Genomic DNA, 23,292 nt, shown 5'->3' with positions numbered 1-23,292 from the left:
GAGTTACAATACAAAACTGAATTATCTACTATTTGTTTAGTTATAATAATAAAAAATTATGTCTTAACCCTTAAAACAGATGAGAGGTTGGCATACTTTTGCTTCTTATATTTCTGGTGGGTATACTGTAAAGCCACTTAAAAATTCAGGTAAATCTACATTTTTTTAGGTGAATACTGTCTTACTTTTTATTTTGATAAACGCCTATTAAAAACTGGTATGTTTTCAAATTTGTGATGCATTATTAAAGTTATTATATTTTCATGTAAAGTATGATATAGGGATATTCAAAGATTGGTCTTTCCTTGCTCGCTTTCCTATAGCAATATCCGTTTCCTATAACTTTTTGATTCGTCGGGCTTTAGTAACTGTTTCTTCAAGAAGGCGCAAGACTTTAAAATGGCGGCGGGACGCCATTATTTAGTTTACCGATACCTTTAAAAGCGAATAATACTGAAAGGCGAGAATATTTTTGCTATTTTATTTATTTGTGTATTTGTACCTTGATTTAATCGAGAATGCCTGATCCACGTCCCCTTGCTGAAAACATTGAAATTATTTTCAATGTAAAAATCGTAATGTATGCTGTATGAAAGGAAAATGTAATGTATACATGAGACGGAAAGAATTTGTAATGTTTGCTTTCCTGACCGTCCAGTACGTCGAAAGTATATTAGATAGCTAGTTCAGAAATTTACCGAGACGGGTAGTGTTGCCAGTAGGAAAAATCCAGGGCGTCCCAACTATCCAGAAGAAAAACAGGATACTATATAAGCTATGGTAGAGATCCACAACTGTCTACTTCCACAGTTGGTGACGTGTGATGTATCTTCTGCTACTGTGAAAAGGGTACTTAAAAAACATAAATTTGATCCATATAAAATTCAAATGGCTCATCAATTGACAAAAGATGATCCTGATCGACGTATGGAATTCCGACTGCGAACTAATGTTTGAGAGAATAGGACGCCAGCCTGCTTATGTGAAGAATATTTGTTTCAGTGATGAATGTACTTTTTTTTGAATGTTAATGTTCAAAAATAAAATGTCTATTATTGGATCGACGTAAATCCCCACATATTTCGTGAAACACACACACAATACCCAGAACAAATTAATGTGTCGGCTGGCATATTAAGGAATCATATTGTTAGGCCTCTGTTTTCAGACTAAAATTTGACATGGGACCTTTCCTGAAACATGTTGGAAAATGCAATAAACCACTTATCCTTGAGATTATTGAAGACAATCCTCATGAATTTGAGTTGGAAACAGTTTTTAAATAAGATGGGGCACCGCCTCACATTAGCCGAAATGATTGACTAATTAGTGGATTGGTCGTCGAGAGCCTACCAAGTGGCCAGCCAGGTCACCCGATCTTATAAACTTCTGGACAGCATACAGAAACGCGTTATACGACTTGTCAACAACCCTGAATATACCCGTAAACTTGACAGTTCGGAACACCGAAGAGCCGTCAAAGATTTATCTCTTTTTTATAGATACTTCAATGGAAAGTATTCCCAAGAAATAGCATAGATTATTTCCAATTTGCCAATGTGTTATTGGCAATTTTATAATACAACTTCGGCAAGATCCACCGCATTTCACTTTAAATATTCGGATTTTTTTGCATAAACAATATCTTGGATTAGAAGAGGAAAAGACGCTCCTGTAAAGTGGCCACCACGCTCACCGGACTTGACTCTATCAGATTATTTTTTGTGGGGATCTTTAAAAACGATGGTGTACTCTAGAGCAATTAACTAAGTACTTTTAAGTACTTTTAACTTAGGTACTTTTTACCTTTTTACTCCATGTTAATATGTGTATTCATGTTGACGGCGATCTTTTTGAACAATTGTTAAAAGTTTATAATAATTAAAATTACTTTAAATAAATTATTGTTTCTCATCAAATTAAAAAAATCTTCCTGCAAACTACGTTAAAAGTAACAACACAAAAATTTTAATTCCATTTTTTTATTATTCCGGCACTGCGTCAAAGACTAAAACCCGAAGTATCTTAGTAACAGTTAATTTTAGCAGGTTCTAGGAAGAGTTCTTTTTTTTAATCAAAAGCGTTAAAGAGATTGTTTCCTTGACAATAAAAATAAAAACCACATTTGGAAAAAAGTTATGGTCATTTTACACCATCAACAGTGCAGTATGGAGCGCCCTCTATCGCACCCCTGTAAAAAGATGCCCATTTTCGAGTTTCTTATATTAAAAGGAGTTTTTTAGTACCAATTTTTAAAGTGGTATGTCGCAAACTGCAAAAAAATTAAATGAAATCGATTTTTGTTTTTTAAATTATTTAAAATATTTTAACACCCTATAACTAAGAAACGAAGCAACTTTGGACTGAGGTCAGTTGCTTTAAATCGGCTTATTTTGACCTCAGGAGTATGTCCTAGGATTTTGTATAGTCCTTTTAGAGACATCCTGTATAATTATGGTCAAGTTAATAAGTGGGATGGGTTTAGATATTTTATTCATTAGGAGTGAATGGGTGAGAGAAAACGAAATTATAACTATTAGTAGCAATAGATTTATTTTGGCGATTGTAAATAAATATGATGTGATTATAACAGGTACATACAAGCTATACCATCTTTAAACAAGAATAATTGTTTACTATATCTTAACAAAATATTTTCTACAAAAATACATTAAAAATTTTATATGAAAATATTTTGGGTTGAAATTATCTTAAACTTATTAAAACACGATAGGTAACTTAAAAATCTAAGTGTTAAAATAATTTTAGGATTTACCGTGACTGATTAAGTGCCTTAATTAAATTAACAAAAGAATGACTATTACATTAAAGAACTAGAAAAATATGAAACTGGTGGAGAAGGAAAGAAGAAAAAATTATATAAATTTAATAATTAATGAAAAATGTTTAAAATTTAAATTTAAATCCTGTTTTAAATTGTTGGCTTTTAATGTTTTTTATTTTTAATTTGAATTTAATGCTTACATTGCTTTTTTCTTTTATCTCTCTTAATTATATATTTTTTAATTAATTTCTTTGCAGGTAGGTAATATATAAGAGTAGCTATAAAGATACATATCGCCAATTTATAGAAGTGTGTAATTTCTTTTTTTTCAATAAAAGACTATTATTATATTGAATAGTGAATCAGTTTTAAATATTATATTCTTCTAATAATAGAACAAATAAAAAATGTTAAAAATAACTCTGCTCCTAGTACCCACGAGATTACTACACTTACATTAAAAAACAATAATTTTTATCTGCTTAATCCTTTAAAATATTTAATAAATCCTATTTTTTCCACTTTGCTGAAAAAACGCATTATATCTCCTATTTGTAAATCTGGAGACAAAAAAACTTTCCAGTAATTATCGGCAATAGCACTAAGCAGCAATCGTTCTAAATTAATTGAGAAGTATATAAAAACTAGAGTTTCTTCAGAAAAAAATTCTCAAAGTAGCAATATGGATTTAAAGATAATTGCAGTAATGAGGATGCTGCGATTTCACTTACGAAATCTGTTTATAAAACTTTAAAGGAGGGAAATCTATGCATGAACATATTTATAATCACTATTACAGTGTCACTTTTAATTTGATTTAACACATATTCTACACATCGTAAAAATTAGAGGCACTTCCAATAGGCTGTTTAATCCTATCTAATCCTCTAAGCAGCAGAACCCAAAGAATAAAATTTAATGATATATTGAGTGAATCATTTCTGGTATAACACGTACCTCAGGGTACGGTGTTGGGACCCATGATATTCCTCATATGTGTAAACGACTTGCTAAATTTGGTGACTACCGAACAAGGTAGAAAATCTAAGTTTTACTTTTCTCAAGCACTTTTTTCTAAATCCAATGTCCTAATGGTTAACCAAATATATTATGTATCAGTAATAAGACAGCATATGTCAAAAAACTGTTCTTCCTAAATTACTCTTTTTTCCGTCATCCGGGGTGAAGTGGATCAAACAGGTTTTTGATCAGTAATGCGCGCGCATCACCCAATCCATTTGTTGACTTACGATTCCCATTGCGAACGAGTCGCTGCGTGTAGTGAGTGCCAGGGTGCAGTTATACAAGGAATAGAAAGAATATTAGAAAGTGAGTACTCTGAAATAAAATAAAATATAATAACGCAATAAATTTGCTTTTGTCAAATAAGTATATTTGTTTGTGTGCACAGCTTTAGGATTTAAGCAAACACTTTGCTAGCCTGTCTAGATCGTTTTAATGATGTTTTAAGAATAGGCTGCACTAAAAAAAACATTTGTCCATTTGTTTATTTTAAAATAAAATTTTACGTATCGACGACAAATTTTGGGGGGAAATAGATTAATGCTATTATAGGTTGATTTGCACATATTAAGGTTATAAGTTTTACAATTTTTTTTGTTTACTATTTTTTTCAGATGCCTCTCACATATGCTAAGAAATTAGGAGCTTATGGAAAGAAAAATTATAACCCCGTTTATATGGAGAGGGCTGTAGCAGCTGTGAAGGTGAAAAAATATCGATGAGACAAGCATCTAAAGAATTTGGAATTTTCTATACAGCCTTGAACTATCGCGTAAATAATAAATATTCTGGAACTTATGGAGGACAGCCAGCATTAACAAATGAAGTAGAAAGAGTGCTTGTTGATGATCTTCAGCTGTGTGCGGAGTGGGGTTTTTCACTAAAACCGATAGATGTTCGACATGTTGTCCAGCAATATTTAAACAATTAAGGAATACAAGAAGTGGTTCCATAATAACTTGCCCGGTCATAAATGGTTCCTGTGTTTCATGAATCGGCATCGGGAACTAACAACAAAATTTTCGGAGAATACGACGAGAGTAAGAGTTGCAGTAAGCTATGAATCGGCTGCGGCGTATTTCAATCATTTACGAGAATCCCTAGAAAACATTCCACCATCTAATGTAATAAATTATGACGAAACCAACTTCGTTGGCGACCCTGGTGCCGTGAAAGTAGTGTTAAAGCGGGGCACTAAGTATGTATTCAGAGCACTTGAAGCGAGCAAAACTAGCACCACAGATGTAAATAGCTGCGCAGAGCTATTTACATCTGTGCTGGAACTCCTCCGCCACCCTACGTCGTGTATAGAGCCTAACACATTTACGAAGTTTGATTCTATTCTTTTCGAAGACTAGTTCTACTTAATTGTTTTGCCTTATTTCCAACAGCTGGAAGGTGATAAATTTGTTATTGGTGATAATTTCGGAAGCCATATAACAATAAGTGTAATTCAAGAGTGCGCAAAGATCTACTGATCTGCGATAGATCTACAGTTAACGCTATGGCGGGGTTCAAGACGTGTGGTATAGTGGCCTTCAATCCGAACGCAGTTTTGGATAAGGTAAAATATAGAACTGAAGACACGGAGCCGATGGAAAGCACATGGAGGAATGTGTTGATGGAAAGACTTGACGAACTTAGAAGCGGACCCAGTCAAGCACCGAAACGGGGCAAGAAGGTTGATATCGTGGCAGGTAAGAGCATCATCACTAATGATGTCACCTCGACTCCAATTATGTCTTCTGATAAGCTAAAAAGCAACAGTGGTCGTCAAGTTGTTGATGCCGACGATTCAGATCCAGACTCTTTGAGATCAGAGGAAGAAGAAATTTGCGAGGAAGTCGGCGAGTGCAGCACAAGCGAGCTAGATCACTCCGCTGATGGTCTAAACGTGGGTGACTTTGTTCAAAGAAAAGTGAATCTCAAAAATGAACGCAGAGATCGCCATTGGTTTTACTTAAGTAATGGGGAAAAAAACTTACAATAAGGCTGTTTATACGACTGATTTATAAAGAATTTTTTAGTTTATTTTACCTGTATGTTACCTGTTTAAGTTTTTATTTACTGATGTTTGCGATTGCAACAATCAAATAATGGCGATTTTGAATGGGTAATCCACTTCACCCCATATATTGAGGTGAATTGGATCATGCTTTGACAAAAAATAAATCATGTAACGATTTAGTACAAGAACCGAAAAAAACGACATTTCATTGAAGAGATATGTAGGAATCTAAATTTCAATTTTTAGTTGAATCGCTCAAATGGATCATCACGGAACTTAGTAAGAAAGTGATAAATAATAGTAATATTTATTTATTACATGTCATTTAAATATAAAGTGATAATGTGAGAAGGAAAGCAAATAAATTAGCTGTCACTCAAAATCCAATACTTTTAAATATCTAAAAACCCTGTTTTCTCTAATACATAAAATATATAATATGCTACCAAAGAACATGACAAGTAAAGGCTATAATTAAATAAAAGGCAACATTTTTCTAAATAATATCCTTTTCCGTTTACTTACTAGTATTACAATTATTTTAGGTTAGTACATTATACATTAAGTGTGCAGGTTTTTTAGGTTGTTTGGTCATGTTAAATTTTTATTTAGTTTTGTTAAAGTTCCTGTATATTGGACAAATTGGTTTTAAAGCATATTGGTTTCTTTTTATTAAGTACTATATAATATTAGCTTTGATTCATTTAGTTACATGCATATTAATATTAAAATAACAAAATGCTTTTTGCAGTTGAAATCATTATTTAGTTAAAAGAATTTCATTTGTCATTCTAAAAATCTAAATGTTCCTAGCTGTTCCCTGATAAAGATAGTATAAAATTTCACGTTGCCAGTAATTACTCAATTTTAACAAAGGAAAAAAATTATAATAAATGATTGTAATAATTGTATAAATTAAAGAATGTTTACTCTCTTGTTTCTTTGCAGAAAACATAAAATTTTTCCTCAAAAAAAGATATACCAGCTTAACTTTTTGCTAGCTGCTTGTCCTTTATTTGTTTGCCTTTAAATTTATCATTAAAATAATTACAGTACAAGTTAAAAAACATACAACGTTATTAATTCATCTGGAATATTATAAGTTTATTATCACTACCATCCATGTTAACTTTTAACATTAGTTTTTTTTATCAAGGTGTTTTTTAATCTATATAATTTCTGCTAATATGATAAAAATCTTATTAACCGTTTATCAGAAAATATAAATTTTCCAATTTTGCTTGCTTAGTACAACCACATTAGGCGGTAATTTCTATGGTTTATGAAAAATGTCAGTACAAGGGATACGATCAAGATAGTACCAAACCATGATGGTAACAAAGTTCAATAACCATCAGAAAATTGAGCAACTTGTAACCAAAATGCCTAAGTTGAAGATCTTGAACTGACGAAATGGAACGGAGAATTTTTTTTATTAAAGTTTTGACACAATTCCTAATTTCAATTAATTAGAAGAGGATAAACTTTACTTAGCAGGGTTATATATCGGGTTATTTATAAGTTCCGCATACAATTCAATTTCATTAACTGTTTTATTTATAGCAAAACGGTAAAACACGGGAAGCACTTTTAAAGTTTGGCGACCTTTTGAGCCTATTTTGGATATTGCTGCTTCAACCTCTTGAGCAGGGTAAAATTGACTCCTAAATACTTAAACAGAATAACGGTTCGAGTGATACCTCATATGAAATTTTTCTCTCAAAAACTCTTTTCAACGCAACCTCATTTTTATATTTCAATCAGTTATTTTTAAGAAAAACTCGTCGAAATAATTTCGACAATATATTTCGTAAAAATTAAAATTACTAAATAAAGTACTCAGGAGATAATGTTTATGACATTTTGATATTGTTTGAGACATTAAGTTTGCTTTTTTAGATAACATTGACCCCATTTTTTTATTGAGACGTATTTTAAATTAAACACAAAATGGTGGCTATTGCTCCATGATTTATCCATGATGTATGTGTTGAAAATGGCCAACTCCTTCAGTTTAGCAAGCCGCAAGGTAATGATAAAAGCCAGCGATTGAGTCCTGAATAGCTTTAATTGGTATACTAGTTAATGCTATTTTAAATTTCTCTTTTAGTGCGCCAATGACGTCTGGTTTATTTTGGTAAACATGTTGTTGACATATCCCCAAAGAAAATAAGCCAGCAGTGTTAAATCAGGAGATCTAAGTGGATATTTAACAGCACCTCGTCGACCAATCCAAGGATTTGAAAAATGAAATCTGCGAGCATTAACACCAAAATATGAAGGAACACCATCTTGCTGAAACCATAATCGGTCATGAAATATATCTAGATCGACTGCATTTGGAAAAATTGCGGCTAAAGTTATCAAATTGAACGACAAAAATCTAAATATCGTTCGGCTGTAAGATTATTTTAAAAAAGTATGGCCCCAAAATTATATTGTTGAAAATATATATTGTTGAAATTAATTATATTGTTATACTTTTTTAGGATACTGGGTATGTGCTTTATGTATCTAGTTTGGATATTCTTGAGACCAAAATCTATAATTTTGTCTATTCACAATGCCCTTTAAGTGAAATGTGGCTTCGTCATCATTACCTCACAGAACTGCAGTCGCCTATCAGAATCATCTTCTAAAAGTTCTTGTACTAGTCTTACTTTATATGGTACTTTTTATTTCTTGTAAGCCTCTGAAATAGTAGTGTAGATTGTGAAACATCGTTATCTTGACCTAATTAAATGATTAAGGTATGTGAATTCTTATGAATAGACAGTAATATATCAATTTTTTTATTTTCGCTCAAACAAGAAGATCGACCACTTTTTAGTAAATCACTCACTGAACCAGTTTCTTTAAACTTGTGAAATATCCTACTAACATGAGGATTGAGTATAATTTTCAGAATATTTTGAATTAAATAATCATTAAAATTTGAATCCGATGTCTTTTCGACAAAACCATTTTTTTACAAAATAAAATAATACATGACTTCTGACTAATACCACCTTAACACTTGAACTATTAATAATGCTACAATGAAATTACTAAGGAGATAAGAATTTTAAAAAAATGGGCAGATCATTAGGTATGCATATTTCGTGTTCACCTTAAAATACCTCTTAATAAAAAACTAATGCCAATGTCATCGGAACTTACGGATCAAATAATATTAATAAGTAATAGAAATTATCTACAGCATGCATTATTTAGTAATATTAATATTTATGAAATAACGCGTTTTTCTCAAAAACAACTAATATACACTTAAAAACTGAGGCTGCGTTAAAAGGAGGATTTAATACCCTTTCATATGAACTATAACTCGAACTGAAATGGAAAAATTTCCATTTCAGTTTTTAAAGGTCAATTTCTGTTTCAACTCCTTGAGTGGGGTTATTGAATTTCATGTGGTAAAAAACTTAAAATATGTCAAATTTAAATTTTATTAGACAATTTATTCAAGAAAATCAAAAGTTGGCACTGCAATATTAATATAGCAGTTATATAATTTTTCAAACACCCTATATCGTAATGATCATAAAAATGTTACAAAACGTCTCAGGGCAATAAGTTATCCTTTTTTAGATACCCATACTAAACTTATATGCCACAAATCATCATATTTATTTTAACAATCAGATAAAAGGATTTGATCTTTGGGTGCGACCGTATTCAAACAATAAAATTCTTTAAACTACCGGATTTTATGTTCAGTCTTATTTCACACGTTTTGCTAAAATATAACTCAAAGATTCATGTGGTAAGGAATAAGATAAGCTTGTAGTCTCTTCGGTTTAATTTGTTAACTAATTCCTAATTGTAAACTTAACATGTAGCAGCAAAGCGTGTATTATTATTATGTCAAACTTTGAATCATAGCGTTATGTATTTCTTCATTGCCAACAGTTTTCGAGATTAAATTTAGGCAATTTAAACTTTAAAAAATATTAAAACTGTGTAATAGTATCTACCTAAATGGATAAATTATACCGATAAACTACCTATTTATCTTGTTTTGTTTATTTGCATAAAGCCTAATATAATAAACACTAATTTGCCTACAAGTCTCTTTAATTTGTTTGTATAAGCCCTTGTATTATCGTTTAATGATTATAATGAGAAACGACAATAGTGAAGTATACTATTCCGTTTTAAGTTTCAATACAGTGTAAGAAGATAATACAATAGTGAAAGCTCCAATAGCTTAGTGAGTATTTGGATTATTTATTTAATTTTTAGTAAGTATATTCTATTTTTTTTTATTTTATAAAAAATTATACAATTGCACTTTCATCGAAGATTGGCATTTTTCAGGAAAATTTGGTTTTAATTTTATCTTAATTCTCTTTTTCATAAGATGCAAATCGAAAATTATTTATAGAATATCAAAAAAGATCTATATACAGGGTGTTCTATAAGAAATTGTCAAGAATTTAACATTGTTTTATCAGGTTAAGTCAAATTTTCTCAGACCAGAAATGAAACGTAATCAAGATGCTGGTGAGTTTATTTTATTTCTGAAAATCTTGATAATACATTTTTCATAAGATAGAAATTATTTTTTTACATTTTTGAAGAAAATTGAGACGTTTGATTTTTTATCTCATGGCATACGTGCTATTTTCTTTTGAATAAATACAATAGCTAAAAATAAAAGAAAGATGGTTTCCTCAATAATGTCTGCTTAAGAAAGGAATACCTTATAAATATTGTTACGGTTCACCCTTTTTGAGATATTCCTATTTAAGTAAGTTAAATTAATAACTAAAGTTAAGATATTTTTAAGAAGGCTTTATTTGGTCAGACACATTATAAACATCATTATCGTAGTAATATTATTCTTGTTAGTTACTTTAATGCCTTTTCTTTTAATTATCGAATTACTTATTACCCCTTATTGTTTATTGTAGATCTTAGTTCAGCTTTTTTTTTTTAATTCAATTACTTCATTTCCTTTAACCCGGATTTGCTCTCTGACCTATGTCTATCTGACCTATCTTATGCTCAACAAAGTTTGAGATATGTATTATACATTTATAAGAGAGATTTTCGATAGGAGGCACAATATTTAACATAGACTTGAAGAAACAAAGTTAGTCCGGTTTAAATGAGTAACTGTTGGACGCCCAAGTAGATACAATGTAGATCTAGAAGAAGAAGCTCTGATACAGGGTGCTGACAACTCAGAGATTAGTAAAGGGCGAATCACTAAACTATAAATGGTCGATTCTTTTTCTTTCTCATCCAGCTCTTACTTAAATACTTTTCAGGCATCGAAGGGTTTCTGTCTGTCTGAAAGACTGATGCAATAAATGGACGGAATATCTCTGGCCTTCATTTTGGCCCAGACAATTCAGGTCCTGCGCCTTTGTAGGTTTTGGATCAATTTGGATATAAGATCAGACCCCACGAATCCTACCGTCGCTGTTATTCCACTTTTCTCTGCTTGGGTACTTAATTTCAAAGGATGAATGAAAGTTGTACCTGGGAATCATGTGATCATTGTGATCCGACATCATTTCTAATACTTTGTCCGTACAGCTTATCTGGATTCTTTGATGACTACCTTCATATAGATCCAGTATATCATCTTTATTATTTTCTCTAATTTGCTACCTGATTTCAAAAAGATAAAAATAAGCAATTTTTCGTTACAATACCATATCTTGACAAAAGGCTTTGATAGGATTTTTTAAGATGTAGGCTTGAGAATGTTTTATCAAAGATAAAAAGATTTAAGAAATCTTTTAGGACACAGGTGTCCAGAGGAAAATAAAGAGTTTTGGTTAGTGATAAACTATTATGTGATTACACTTCAAAGGTTCCCGCCACAGGACTATTAGCCAATAATAAAAAAATTTCAAATTAACACAAGTCTGGAAATTCAATGTTTCTAAGAGGGCCCGTAGGCGCGTGAAGGTCTGAGCTAATCAGAGCGTCTTGAGACCTCTTTGTTTTACATGTTATAGAAAATCCAATGCAAACCAACAATAAAAAAAACAAAAATATTGTTTTAAATCTGCTATAAGTAGAAAATGAAGTACCAGTATAATATAAATAAATACAGTATATCATAAAAATACAGTATCAACTGGCGAATGTACTTTGTCTGCATTCACAACTATAGAGGTATAGACGGCAATGTCTACACCTATAAATATCTTTGAAATGTATCTTTTTTAGCTTTTGAGAGGTTAAAATCTATTGACTCACATGATCTGTAATATTAATAAAACAAATCGAAGAATTTACCTGTTCTAAAAGTTCGTTATTGCAAACTGCCATTAATATACATAATTACATATACTCACATATATATCAAATACCTAGTAAATAAATGTTTTTAAGGGAAATGCGAAAAATTTAATGTTTATTTTTGGGATTTTGGTCAAATTTGGCAATATTATTTCAAAGGATAAAAAAAAATAATTTACACCTCAAGATACAGTTTGCTAAACATTATTGCTAAAAAAAATTACGTTACTGACTATTTTTGTAACGTTTTATTTTTTTGGATTAAACATCTAAAATTAAAACTTTCTGTTATTTGAATTATGCTCATATCTCATTTAGTTTTTAAATACAAAAAAAAACACTTTATTGTATGTATATGAGCCTAACATGTATGAAGCTGTTAAGATGTTTTCTTAAATTACAGTTCCATAAGCTCATACTATCTTGCTCAAAGCTCTTTGAGAAAGCAATGTTGTTATAGGTTAATAATTATCTGATATTAATAATATATAATATTCTATATCCGTTCCAGCGTGGTTTCTTTATGGAAATATTCATTAATAGGAATATACAGTAACGTTATTGAACTAGTAAGATGCTTTGGATAGGAGGCAAAAGATCTGTGAATCTCTGAACCTCTTATCAATGAAATCATGAATATTAATCATAAATAAATCTGCAGCTTATAGCGTCTTTCTGCGATAACCGGTCCCATTTTTCATTTATCTTACAATCTCCAGCAATAAAATGCCGTTTAGATATTGCATTCAAGAGCATCTGGGACGTTCTCATTTACGCCTACCTTAAAAAGTCCATTCATAGGTAGTTTAAAAATTCTTTCTGGTTCAATTTTCGATGTTCTGGACTCCGTTGTTTTGAGAAATTTAAGAAATTTGATTTATATTGAATAAAATATTTAAAAAAAATAACAAAAAAGGCTATTGGAATTAATATAAACACGAAAACGAAGCCACTGGAAGACTGGCATCGTAAAGTCTATAAATATTCTTACTTTATCTGCCATGACATTACAGGGTTACTCAAAAGTCTCGCATAAAATTCATATTTCTTTAAGTTTAACTACCTTTTGTAGTTTCAATCCCTTGAGCAGGGTGAAGTTGACCCCTACAAATTAAATCACTAAAAGTGATACCTCATAAAAAAGGGTATTAAATTCTCGTTTTAATGCCACCTCGTTTTTTTAGATTTTAATTAGTCAATAATTTCATGAAAATCAATATTTTAAGAAAAACATTATTTCATAAATATTAAACTTAATAATTAATGTATGCTGTAGATAATTTCTATTACCGATTGAGATTATTTGAACTGTAAGTTCCGATGACCATGATATTAATTTTTTATTAGGAGGTATTAAGTGAACGTAAAATAGGCATCCCTGATCTGTCAATTTTTCTTAAATTTCTTATGGCCTTAGTAATTTCACTGTAGCTTTATTAACAGTTTAAGTGTTTAGGTGGTATCGGTCAGAAGTTTTATGTTCGAAGATCGGAAGAATCGGTTTTTAACCAGTCAAGCAAATAAAGTGTATAATAACATATAGAGTGTGTCCATCCTAAAGTGTCCCCACCTCTATAAAATTTTTGTTTTTTCACCGATTTTCAAAAAAAAATTGTTTAATAGAGCTCAACAAAAAAGTTTTGGGCACAGTCCAAGTTAGTTCCAGGGTATTATTCATGAGTAATTATGGAGCTTGAAAGGGGGTCACATTTTAGAAAAACATATTACGGCATTTTTAGAAAAAAAATTACAACGAAATCTTAATCAGCATCACCAAAAACCCTCCTGTACACATTTTTACCGCTCTAATGTTCGAATAAAATGGTATTATTTTTAATAACAATCGTTAATTAGACCCATTTGTCGGGCCATCCTGTATTAGGTATCGTCGATTTTTATGTTTAAAATACCTATTCAGAAATTTATTAGCATCTTTATTATACTTCAAATGTCCAAGAAAGCTCAATAACAGCTCAGTCACAACAAATTAAATGGTCTTAAGCGTTATTTAATTTAAAGCTTAAATAACGGTTATTTCAATATGTCCACCGAATTCTCGACTGCAACAACTCTTCTTGCGTTATGCTCCTGCAAGTTGTAGTAATTGCATCGCGAAGTTCTTCTCGTGTTGGAGGACTATTGACATATACTTTATTTTTCAAAGTACCCGAGAAATCAAAATAGGGCGGTGTGAGGTCCGGGTACCGCGGGGGCCAATGAATAAAAGTACTGTTTCTTCCTATCCACGTATTGGGAAAATTTTGATTGAGTCAACTTCTAATAACCCTTCTATTATGAATAGGTGCTCCATCCGACTGTAATAATGTAAATGAAAATGCATAAGTAATAATAATTATTTGACAATTTATTGGATTTCATTGAAATATTGGAATATAGGACCTTAATTCAGTTTATTTAACATTTAAGACTTTTTACCTTACCATACACTGTGGCCAATTGAAAATGAAAAGTCAATTTTGGACATTCCGGTGTACGAAAATAAATGCTTGGACCCTCAATTTTTGATTTTAGGAGGAAACATTTTTTTGTCACTTTTATCCCGTCAAAACGCCAACTTCTTATCAAGGATGAGACTTTTTATCAAGGTTACTTTTAAAGTCTTAAATAAAAAAGGAGGGTCAAAAATATCTTATTATTACCTAGTGGCTACTAATATCGTATTTGAAAGTATGTTTTGAAGTTGGTCAAAACATTTCTGCAAACGAGGTCAGCAGCTAATAAAAAACGTGATATGGAAAATGCTGTGTTAAGTAAAGCTACAGAGGAGGCGATTTTGGTCCATGTTGTTTAAGAACACCCCCACAGTGTACTTGAACTTGACGATAACATCTAGTATAAAAAAAAAAAAAAAAAGATATTGGAAAAATACAAATTAAAAGAACTTAACGAAGACGACCAAATTTACAATGATCAGCAATTTCTTTTAAGCCTATGTTTTTCTGACAAATGCATTTCTTTCATCTGGGAATTTCATGGGATCAAGGGTCAGCATTTACTGGACTACCTATCAAACGTTTAAAGAAAAAAAAGCGTAAAAAAAGATCATAGCTATGAAAGCAATAGCGATGTAAAACTCGGGGTATACAGGTGCCCCATCGAAAACAGTCCAACAAGGTTTGGGGCCCTTTTTTTAAAAAATTTAAAAAATGCTCTCTTGTCGATTTTTTATTTCAGCGGGAAATTATTTTTTAATACGTTCAACCCCTTAACATCAACCCCTTGGAGGGGGTTGCAACCACCCTCAAAATCTTAAATAGGAGTGGGGATCAAGTGATAGCTTATTTTAAAAGTCTTTTTATCTAGTTACAACTTCCAAGTTTGAAATTGCTAATTTGAGTTTTCGCAGTATGACAGCTTGTGAAAGATTTTGAAACAATACCATTGTTTAATACTTTTAGCGCTAGTTTTTAGAGGTTATTGATTTACAAAACAAAAACGCTCGCACCCGTCGATTTTTTATTTTAGAAAAACGATTTCTGTTTAAATTTTTAACCCCACAACTTCAACCCCTTAGCGGGGACGACATTCACCCTTATTTTTTAAATGGGAAGGGATGTGATGTGATACACCTTTTAAAAGGGCATTTAATTTTCTTTACAATAGCGCTTTGTTTTTTAAATTTGAGCTGCGGGTTCCAGATAAATCTAATTTAATTTTATTGATTAGTACGCATTATCTTATTAAATGTTGAAAATGTCCGCCGTATACCTTCATACAACAGTACAGTAACTATTCAAAGTGTTCCCGGACATTGTGAAGAATATCGGGTGTTATTTGTTGGTATTTATGAATGATGCGGTTCCGTAAATCTTCTTTGATTCAGGTTGGGCAGCATAAATTTTCGATTTCAGATGTACCCATACAAAGAAATCAAGATATAATAGTCAAGTTATAATAAAATCAAGATCAAGGAGATATATCGGGTGATCTCGCGGGCCATTCGGGGAGAAGGCCAGCACGACTTCGACCATTCCATCTACCAATCCACCTACCAGGAAACGTTTCATTTAGAAACTGCCGTACTGGTAATGCATAATGGGGAGGAGCTCCGCTGAAATATCGCATTTTCTTTATGGTAGCGTTGGTCGTTTTCCATTATTTCATTCAATGCTGGGTTAACGGCATTCTCCAAAAGGTCTAAGTACGTATATCCACTTAAATTTCTCGGTAAGAAAAATGGTCCAATTATGTGATCACCAAAAATACCAACCCAAACGTTTAATTTTTGAGGGTGTTGAGTATGAACCTCATGGTAAATCCTGGTGCTCGTTTGGTTTTACCTGAACCGAAAATGTGCTAATTTTGCAATTACTTTTCAAGATTCGCTTATTAACATTTTTTGAAACTTTGCACAAGGGTTTACCAGATTGGTCTCTTCAAAAAGTTATCTTACATTTTTTCTATAAAATGTACATGGGTTTTCCTATGTTCCGCTCGGCGACGCAACATCCGAGATATATTAAAACTGAATAAGAATCAAATTGAAATATATGAACTACAAGATTAAATATAAGATTTTGGTCTTGTCCCCTCCATCAGGGGTGAAACTGGCAAGGAAATGTTTTTCTCTAAAATCAAAAATTAAGAAGACGGGTTCGAGTTCTTTTTTATAAATGACCTGAGTTTCCAAAATTATGTTCTATTTCGTTTTCAAATGACCACACTGTAAACTAAAGTAAGCACGCCTGATTCACATGATGATTAAATGTAACTCGCAATTTTTAAATAATAGTTTTTACGAGTTGGCTTCAAAAAGCCGATACTAGATATGTGAAGAAATACACAATTGCCATAGAAGTTAAAACGTATTAGCAAAAATTGTAGGTGCTCAATTTTGAGTAACCTTTTCAAGGAACACTTAATTATTTTAAGAAATGTATAATGTTTTTACTAACTGGCATGGGTCAACGGACCTAACCCCATTTAATCTGTATCTAATGTGGTTAGCACTATATGAGGTAATTTAATGATCCAAATTTTCAGTTCAAAAATCATAAGTAATTAAGTTACTTGGTGTTATGAAGAGAAAATGGTCAAAAAAATTATTGACCTTGATTTTTTTAAAGTATTTTAAGATTAAGTTATTAGCGTAATTATTATGATTATATATTTTTTACAGAAAAAGGACAAATAACGTTTATCCAAATCTTTTTGATTGAATATTTAGGAAAGAAACATCTGAATATTTAAACAGTAAAGGGAAGTAGAGCATCGACACCATATGCTGTCGAATTATTTTTGGATAACAAGTTCCCGTTAGTGATATTCAATAGACAATAATTGATACGAAGTAAAAATGTAAGATCCACAATATGATTAAACAAAGCTTCAGCCAAATTTGTTTACAAATATTTGTACCACGATAAAAATAGTTTAGAAATGGCATTCCTTTAACTGGCGAGTTCAGGTTTCAGTCCTATACTGCACATTTTATGTGTTGTTTGATTCACACGGAATTTAGCAGTGTTTTTGATTTGTTTAAAATTATTATTGATTAAGTATGGATCAAATAAAATCGTTGGTAAAAGATGTATTATACAAGATTCAGGACATACCAGACGTACCGTGTAAGTGTATCTTAATAATAAATGTTTTTTCTTTATTTTTCTTCGCGGTTAAAAAAATAGATATTCCAAAACTCAACGATCAAATTCAAGCGCTCAGAAGCTAATTTCATGGATGAAATTGCATATAAAGATCCCAAAATACGTTATTTTCAAGATATAAGGTGTATATTTTTCTTAAAAAAGATTACTTTTTCACTATTATCCGTTCTCCAATTTTAATAAAATTTGAAAATGTTTTCAATGCAATGATATGAGGTTAATTTAATATCAATTATATACAACTTGTTGCGTCCAGAGGTGGTTTGGGACAATTAAGTGAACATTATTGACAAATATATTCAAACTACTTCTTCTTCTTAAAACATTAAATTTTTTTAGATAAAATATAATAGACCTATGTTCAAATTATGTTTTAGTCATGAGTTAAAAAAAAGCAAATAAGAATAAAATTTAATAACACTAATTTTTTTTACTTCAATGTAAATGTGTCATAAACTAAACATTTTTAAAGTTATAAATATACTTCCAGAATCTAACAGTGCCTGCGGTTTAGGTGTGGTTTGTTATTTCTAATAATTTTTGTAGTAATACTGTTCAAAATCGCTTGGTTTATGTTATTTTAGAAACTAGTAAGAAAATAGTTCAATCAATAATTTTTTTACTTTTATATGAAATAATATTATAATAACTATAACTATATAATAACTAAGAGAGTTCATTATACTTTTTCATGTTGTTACACAATAAGTGTTAACATTCGTCAACAAAGTACTAAAAATTTTATTATTCATAGAGAAAAGACATATAGCATAAATTTATAACTAATATTTGGCGATAATAGGCTGTTTGTATTAAGGACTTTTCTATTTTATTCTTAAAAATTGATTGTAGTTCAATTTGCTGTGATTTAAATTTTATATTAAAAATTAATTAGAAATTTACGACAACAAAAATAGCTTCTGCTATAGTATACTTGGTGGTGCTATAAATTAACCTGAATATTCTTAAATTACTTTACACTATAAATTAAAAATATAAACAATGTATGAAGAATGTCCCTAATATGTTCATATATCATATGTGGAGCAATTAGTAAATGATCTACATTATTTTAGATTTGATAGCAATACTTTTTTTAGCTACATTGCCTGCCACATAATCTATTTAAGAGGCCCAGAAAGAATATAGTTCAAATACCACACCAAGAGACTTTATACATCATATTCGTTTTTATTTCTGTTAGGCTAAAGGTTATTTTAGTTTTTTAAGCCAAGGCTATTTTTCTTAAAGCACTCTTGAGCTTTCGGGAGCGATTTTAGATGAGCATATCAAAAGACACGCCATTGAATGCCTTGCTTAAATCAAAGAAAAGGTCGTTAGCATAAGCACTATTTTCAAAATTTCTTATATTTTCAATAAAAATATTTATAGGATAAGAAGTAAACCTGTTTGACCTAATTATTCATTATAAAAAAAATTACTTATGGCAGCAGTTGATTTCATATTTATTTTTCTGAATAGAGGAAACTTTGATAACTTTAAAACCTTTTAGATGTATCCCTTCTTGTGTACAACAATTAATTAATTTAGTCGAAGGTAATATTGCAACATTTTTTATTATCTGTTTTTTACTATATCTGTATTAAATCGAGATAGTAATAGTGCCGTAATGCTATCTACGATTCCATGTAGATTCTAAACCCCAGATAGGGCAAACCATCTAATTTAAATAAATATTTAGATTGACTAATAAATATATTAATTTGAACATGACCATTGACATCCACCCAGAATTTTTTATGGTATCTAGCAATGTATTTTGATAGAGACTAAACTGAAAAAACAATATATGTATATCTGCAGCAGAATTGGAAATTATTATTATAAGCAATACAATACGTAATATTGTTAACAATATTTTATGGTTTTTTTTTTTAATTTTAAAACCATAAGTGATAATAAATTTAAAAAATACCTTATTTATGCTATTAATACAATGGCACACTTTGATGCCTTCTGTGACGCAGTGTATAAGCGCAAGTTATGTACTTGGCGATAGGTTAGGTCTCCATTGCACACACTTATTCTATGAAGTCTTTCAAACACTATTGTTGTAAGTTTGTTTGAAATGAAGGTGTCAGGCAAATTTTTTTCATTTATGCAGAAATTTTATAAACACCTACACCGCTGTGTTTCAGTATCCATACTTTTATATTGTTACTACCCATCGAAACTAAATAATGGTTTCGGTAGGTAGTTCCATAGCAGTTTTCATTTACCCTGGCGTGAGTAACTTTATTATTAGGATAATTGCTTGTTAGGTTCTGTTATATTTCCTCTTGCAGTACAAAGATTTCTTCCTAAAGTCCGATCAAAAATTACCTATAGAATGGATCTCTTTCCTTGGCTTTTCTCCAAAAATTTCAGCTCTCTTCGGTCTTCATCCGTCTGTGTACCTGATCAAATCCCCATGAATCCTTTTGTTCACTGTTCTCTGCATAAATACATAGTTTCGAAGGGTGGATCAACGTTTTATTTGGGAATCATGTGATCTAACATTATTTCTAATATTTTATCCTCAGAAATTGCCGGGATTCTTTGATGTATTTAGTTGTTTCTCTTTTTGTTAATACCAATGTCTTCTGTATTTTGATTTTCATATCTTAAGTATAAAGGGGTGCCACATTTTTAAAATTTCGTCTAGTTTGTAAATCCAATTAGGTTTTACGAGTGACCTAAAAAAACTCAAAACATTCTAAGATGTGACTATTTTCCCTTATGTTTTTTTATATGTCAATTACAATTTACAATCTTACATAATTATCCTTTCTTAATTATATTTAATTTTTGTAAATGATTTTAGTTACGACTGTCAGAATGTCAGATATTCCAAGATCACCAGGATTAACGCCAGTTAAAAAGCACTCTTTGACCCATAAAGCTCAAGTTGGTGAAAACAATAATGGTAAGTTTGATTTTTTGCATTTAAGCCATCTTTTACCGCACTATATCGCATCTATATTTTTTAAAATGAAAACATTAATGAGCTTAGCGATTTTTTAAAAATAAATTAATCAGTTGGAGCGTACATGCAGTGCTTTTATTTCAAAATGAACCACCTTTAATAAGTTCTTAAAAAAAACTTCAATTTAGATATGCAGGGAGACGTGTAATTTTATATTTGACAAATGTCTATGAATCACATCCTCACCTCCAGCTACCCTCACTTTAATATGTCAAATGGGAACGCCCCTCATGTGACACATTATTGTAAGCAGCATTAAAATGTCTATTCAAAATGGCTACCATAAGCGTGATACATCATTTTAAAGAGCATACAATCTTCTATCTAACTAAACCGAAAACAAAACAAAATCGACTAGTTAAAAGTTGACGTATAAGCGAATAGTAAGCAAAAATGTGTCGTAATAAAAGTCATTTTATCAACCTAAACTTTGGTAGGTCCAATGGTTGCCTCATAGTGCCACACATTATTTTAAATGGCAAACAATTTTCCATCTTATTTCGCCAAAAAAAATTATGCAAGTTGAAGCGATTTACCAGTAAAAATGTATGTAAATAAACAGTTTATTGACTCCAAATATTTATGTGTGAATGAAATTGGTATTGAGATACTAAACGAAAATAATTTGTATTTTCAACAACATGGAGCTCCTCCACACTACGCTTTGACAGTTCGAGAGTAGCAATTGACGGGCATTGAGAGTTGCAATTGAAGGGCTCGCACGGTCACCAGACTTAACACTATAAGCGTTGATTGAATAATAGGTATTATTATATATAGGTATTATTATTCGATCAATCATAATATTATTCAATCAATATATGGGTACTATTCTGCCTTGCTTAGACAAGTTGTCCTAACTGCTAAATAGTAGTTTTGAGATATCTCTCATTTTAATGTATTTGTATGCACTTATTTAATCCGAATATTTTTTTTCTGAAATATATGGTAAAAAAAATAACACTATACATCAATTTAGGGTTAGGTTTATTAACTCTCTTTATTCTCCAAAATATTTGTAGTTAGGAAAATTTAAACAACAGAAAAATACAAAATCCTAAGCTCAAATATCACAAGTGAAAAACAAATAATACCAAATCAAATAATAGCAACTCTAGAGCCTAAAACAACTTAAACAAAAATAGATGACAAGATACATATACAGGGTGTTGGGTTCATTATTTGCTAAATTGAATTGGCTGAAAGAAGAAGACATTTTTTAACTTTTCTTTCAGCCAATTAAATTTGCCAAATGATGCACCAAACCCCCTGTAATTTTTAAAACTATTCATTTTCAGTTCATGTCACCAGAATCATCAATTATTGAAATCGGCAGATTTTCCCAAAATAAAAGCCTGTTCATCGGATCATTTTATTTACTAATTAAATTAATGCCCTTAGGAGCATTTCTTTGTTTTGGCGTGGTAAGCTTATATTTGCAAAACTTAACCAAAAAAATTTTGTCCAACTGCTTAAGTTCATCAGAAAATTTTTCTTTATAATATAAAAACTTACAACCTCTTTCAAAATTTATTTGAATTATATTTTTTAAATAAACGCGGTCATTAAGTTGCTGTAGCTTCTGCTTTGAAGTATAATCAGTAAAAGTAGGAGTAAGAGTCTCTAAAATCGGTAAAATCATAAACTTTTTCTAAAATCTATTTAAGACAATTCGTTTTAGGAATCGTTGCAGTTTTTGCAGTTAGGCCAAAATGAATAGTAGTATTTCGGGTATTTCAAATACACATACGACTTTCTCGTTTAATAGGCCGAAAAATTATCGCCATTTACATGCAAAACCGTCTTAACTTTAAAAACCATTTTTTGCAGTTAGGACAACTTGTCTTAGCAGGGCAGTATTATTCATTCAATCAACGCTATAAAATTTGTTGACTTAGCGGTAGTTAAAAAGCAAAGTTTATAAGACCCGACAGGAAAATATTAATGACTTAAAGGATTGAATTACTCGCGAATGTAGAGATATTAGCGGCAAACACTTGCCAATGTTCGTGAGGAATTTCAAAACTCTTTATTATTGCCTCTTTAAGTACCTAATAAAATAAATTCTGTGAACTGATTAAATTGCTTCTTTTTTAAACACTTTTTACACCCTTACTGTTTATAAATCAATAAACTTACAGTTTTATACACCGTTGGATGATAGATTGTATGCCCTTTAAAATTATGTATCACATTATAGCATAGCTATTTAACGTACCAAAGTATCACGATGGAGGTTCCCATTTGACATATCAGTGGAGCAGAAGTGAGCGGAGCAATTAGCTGGAGGGGAGGAGGTGATTGACAGAACTTAATCAAATATAAAATTTAACGTCCCCCTGCATACCTAAATTGACGTGTTTTTTTCTAAGAGTTTAAGGGTAGTTCGTTGTGAAATTAAAGCATTGTATATTAATTATATGCGGGACCAACGGTATAAATGTTTTCGTTCCATACGGTCCCTCACTCAACACTCTTAAATGTGTTAAAAATGGGGTACGAGGGATTGTTTTAATGTACGTAACTACAGGATACAGAGTGCCAGGACGAAGATAGACAAAATTTATAAAGTTCAGAGTGATCTAGTCACTGTTTACACTGGTTT

At 30.9% G+C, this 23,292-nt stretch overlaps 2 protein-coding genes and 1 long non-coding RNA gene across 6 annotated transcripts in view; 2 read left to right on the top strand and 1 right to left on the bottom strand.

Moving 5' to 3' along the window:
• LOC126734444 (nose resistant to fluoxetine protein 6-like) overlaps window positions 1-23,292 on the bottom strand; it is an 88,387-nt gene that overhangs the window by 44,002 nt on the left and 21,093 nt on the right. The gene's annotated exons all lie outside the window — the stretch shown is intronic.
• On the top strand, window positions 3,930-8,230 carry LOC126734453 (uncharacterized). Its single transcript, XR_007660056.1, has 4 exons — window positions 3,930-4,114; window positions 4,423-5,505; window positions 7,716-7,845; window positions 7,927-8,230. It is a non-coding gene; the product is annotated as an uncharacterized LOC126734453 (long non-coding RNA).
• LOC126734443 (anillin-like) overlaps window positions 17,501-23,292 on the top strand; it is a 48,148-nt gene continuing 42,356 nt past the window's right edge. For both annotated transcript variants that reach the window (XM_050438087.1, XM_050438086.1), the window contains exons 1-2: window positions 17,501-17,662; window positions 20,526-20,627. In XM_050438087.1, the coding sequence (XP_050294044.1) occupies window positions 17,596-17,662; window positions 20,526-20,627 (169 nt within the window). In that variant the 5' untranslated portion in view covers window positions 17,501-17,595. The remainder of the gene's footprint in view (window positions 17,663-20,525; window positions 20,628-23,292) is intronic.

Source organism: Anthonomus grandis, chromosome 3 (genome assembly GCF_022605725.1).
Source record: "Anthonomus grandis grandis chromosome 3, icAntGran1.3, whole genome shotgun sequence".
Taxonomy (NCBI): Eukaryota; Metazoa; Arthropoda; class Insecta; order Coleoptera; family Curculionidae; genus Anthonomus; species Anthonomus grandis.
Note: the sequence above shows the minus strand (reverse complement) of the source record. Positions and strands in the feature narration are given on the sequence as shown.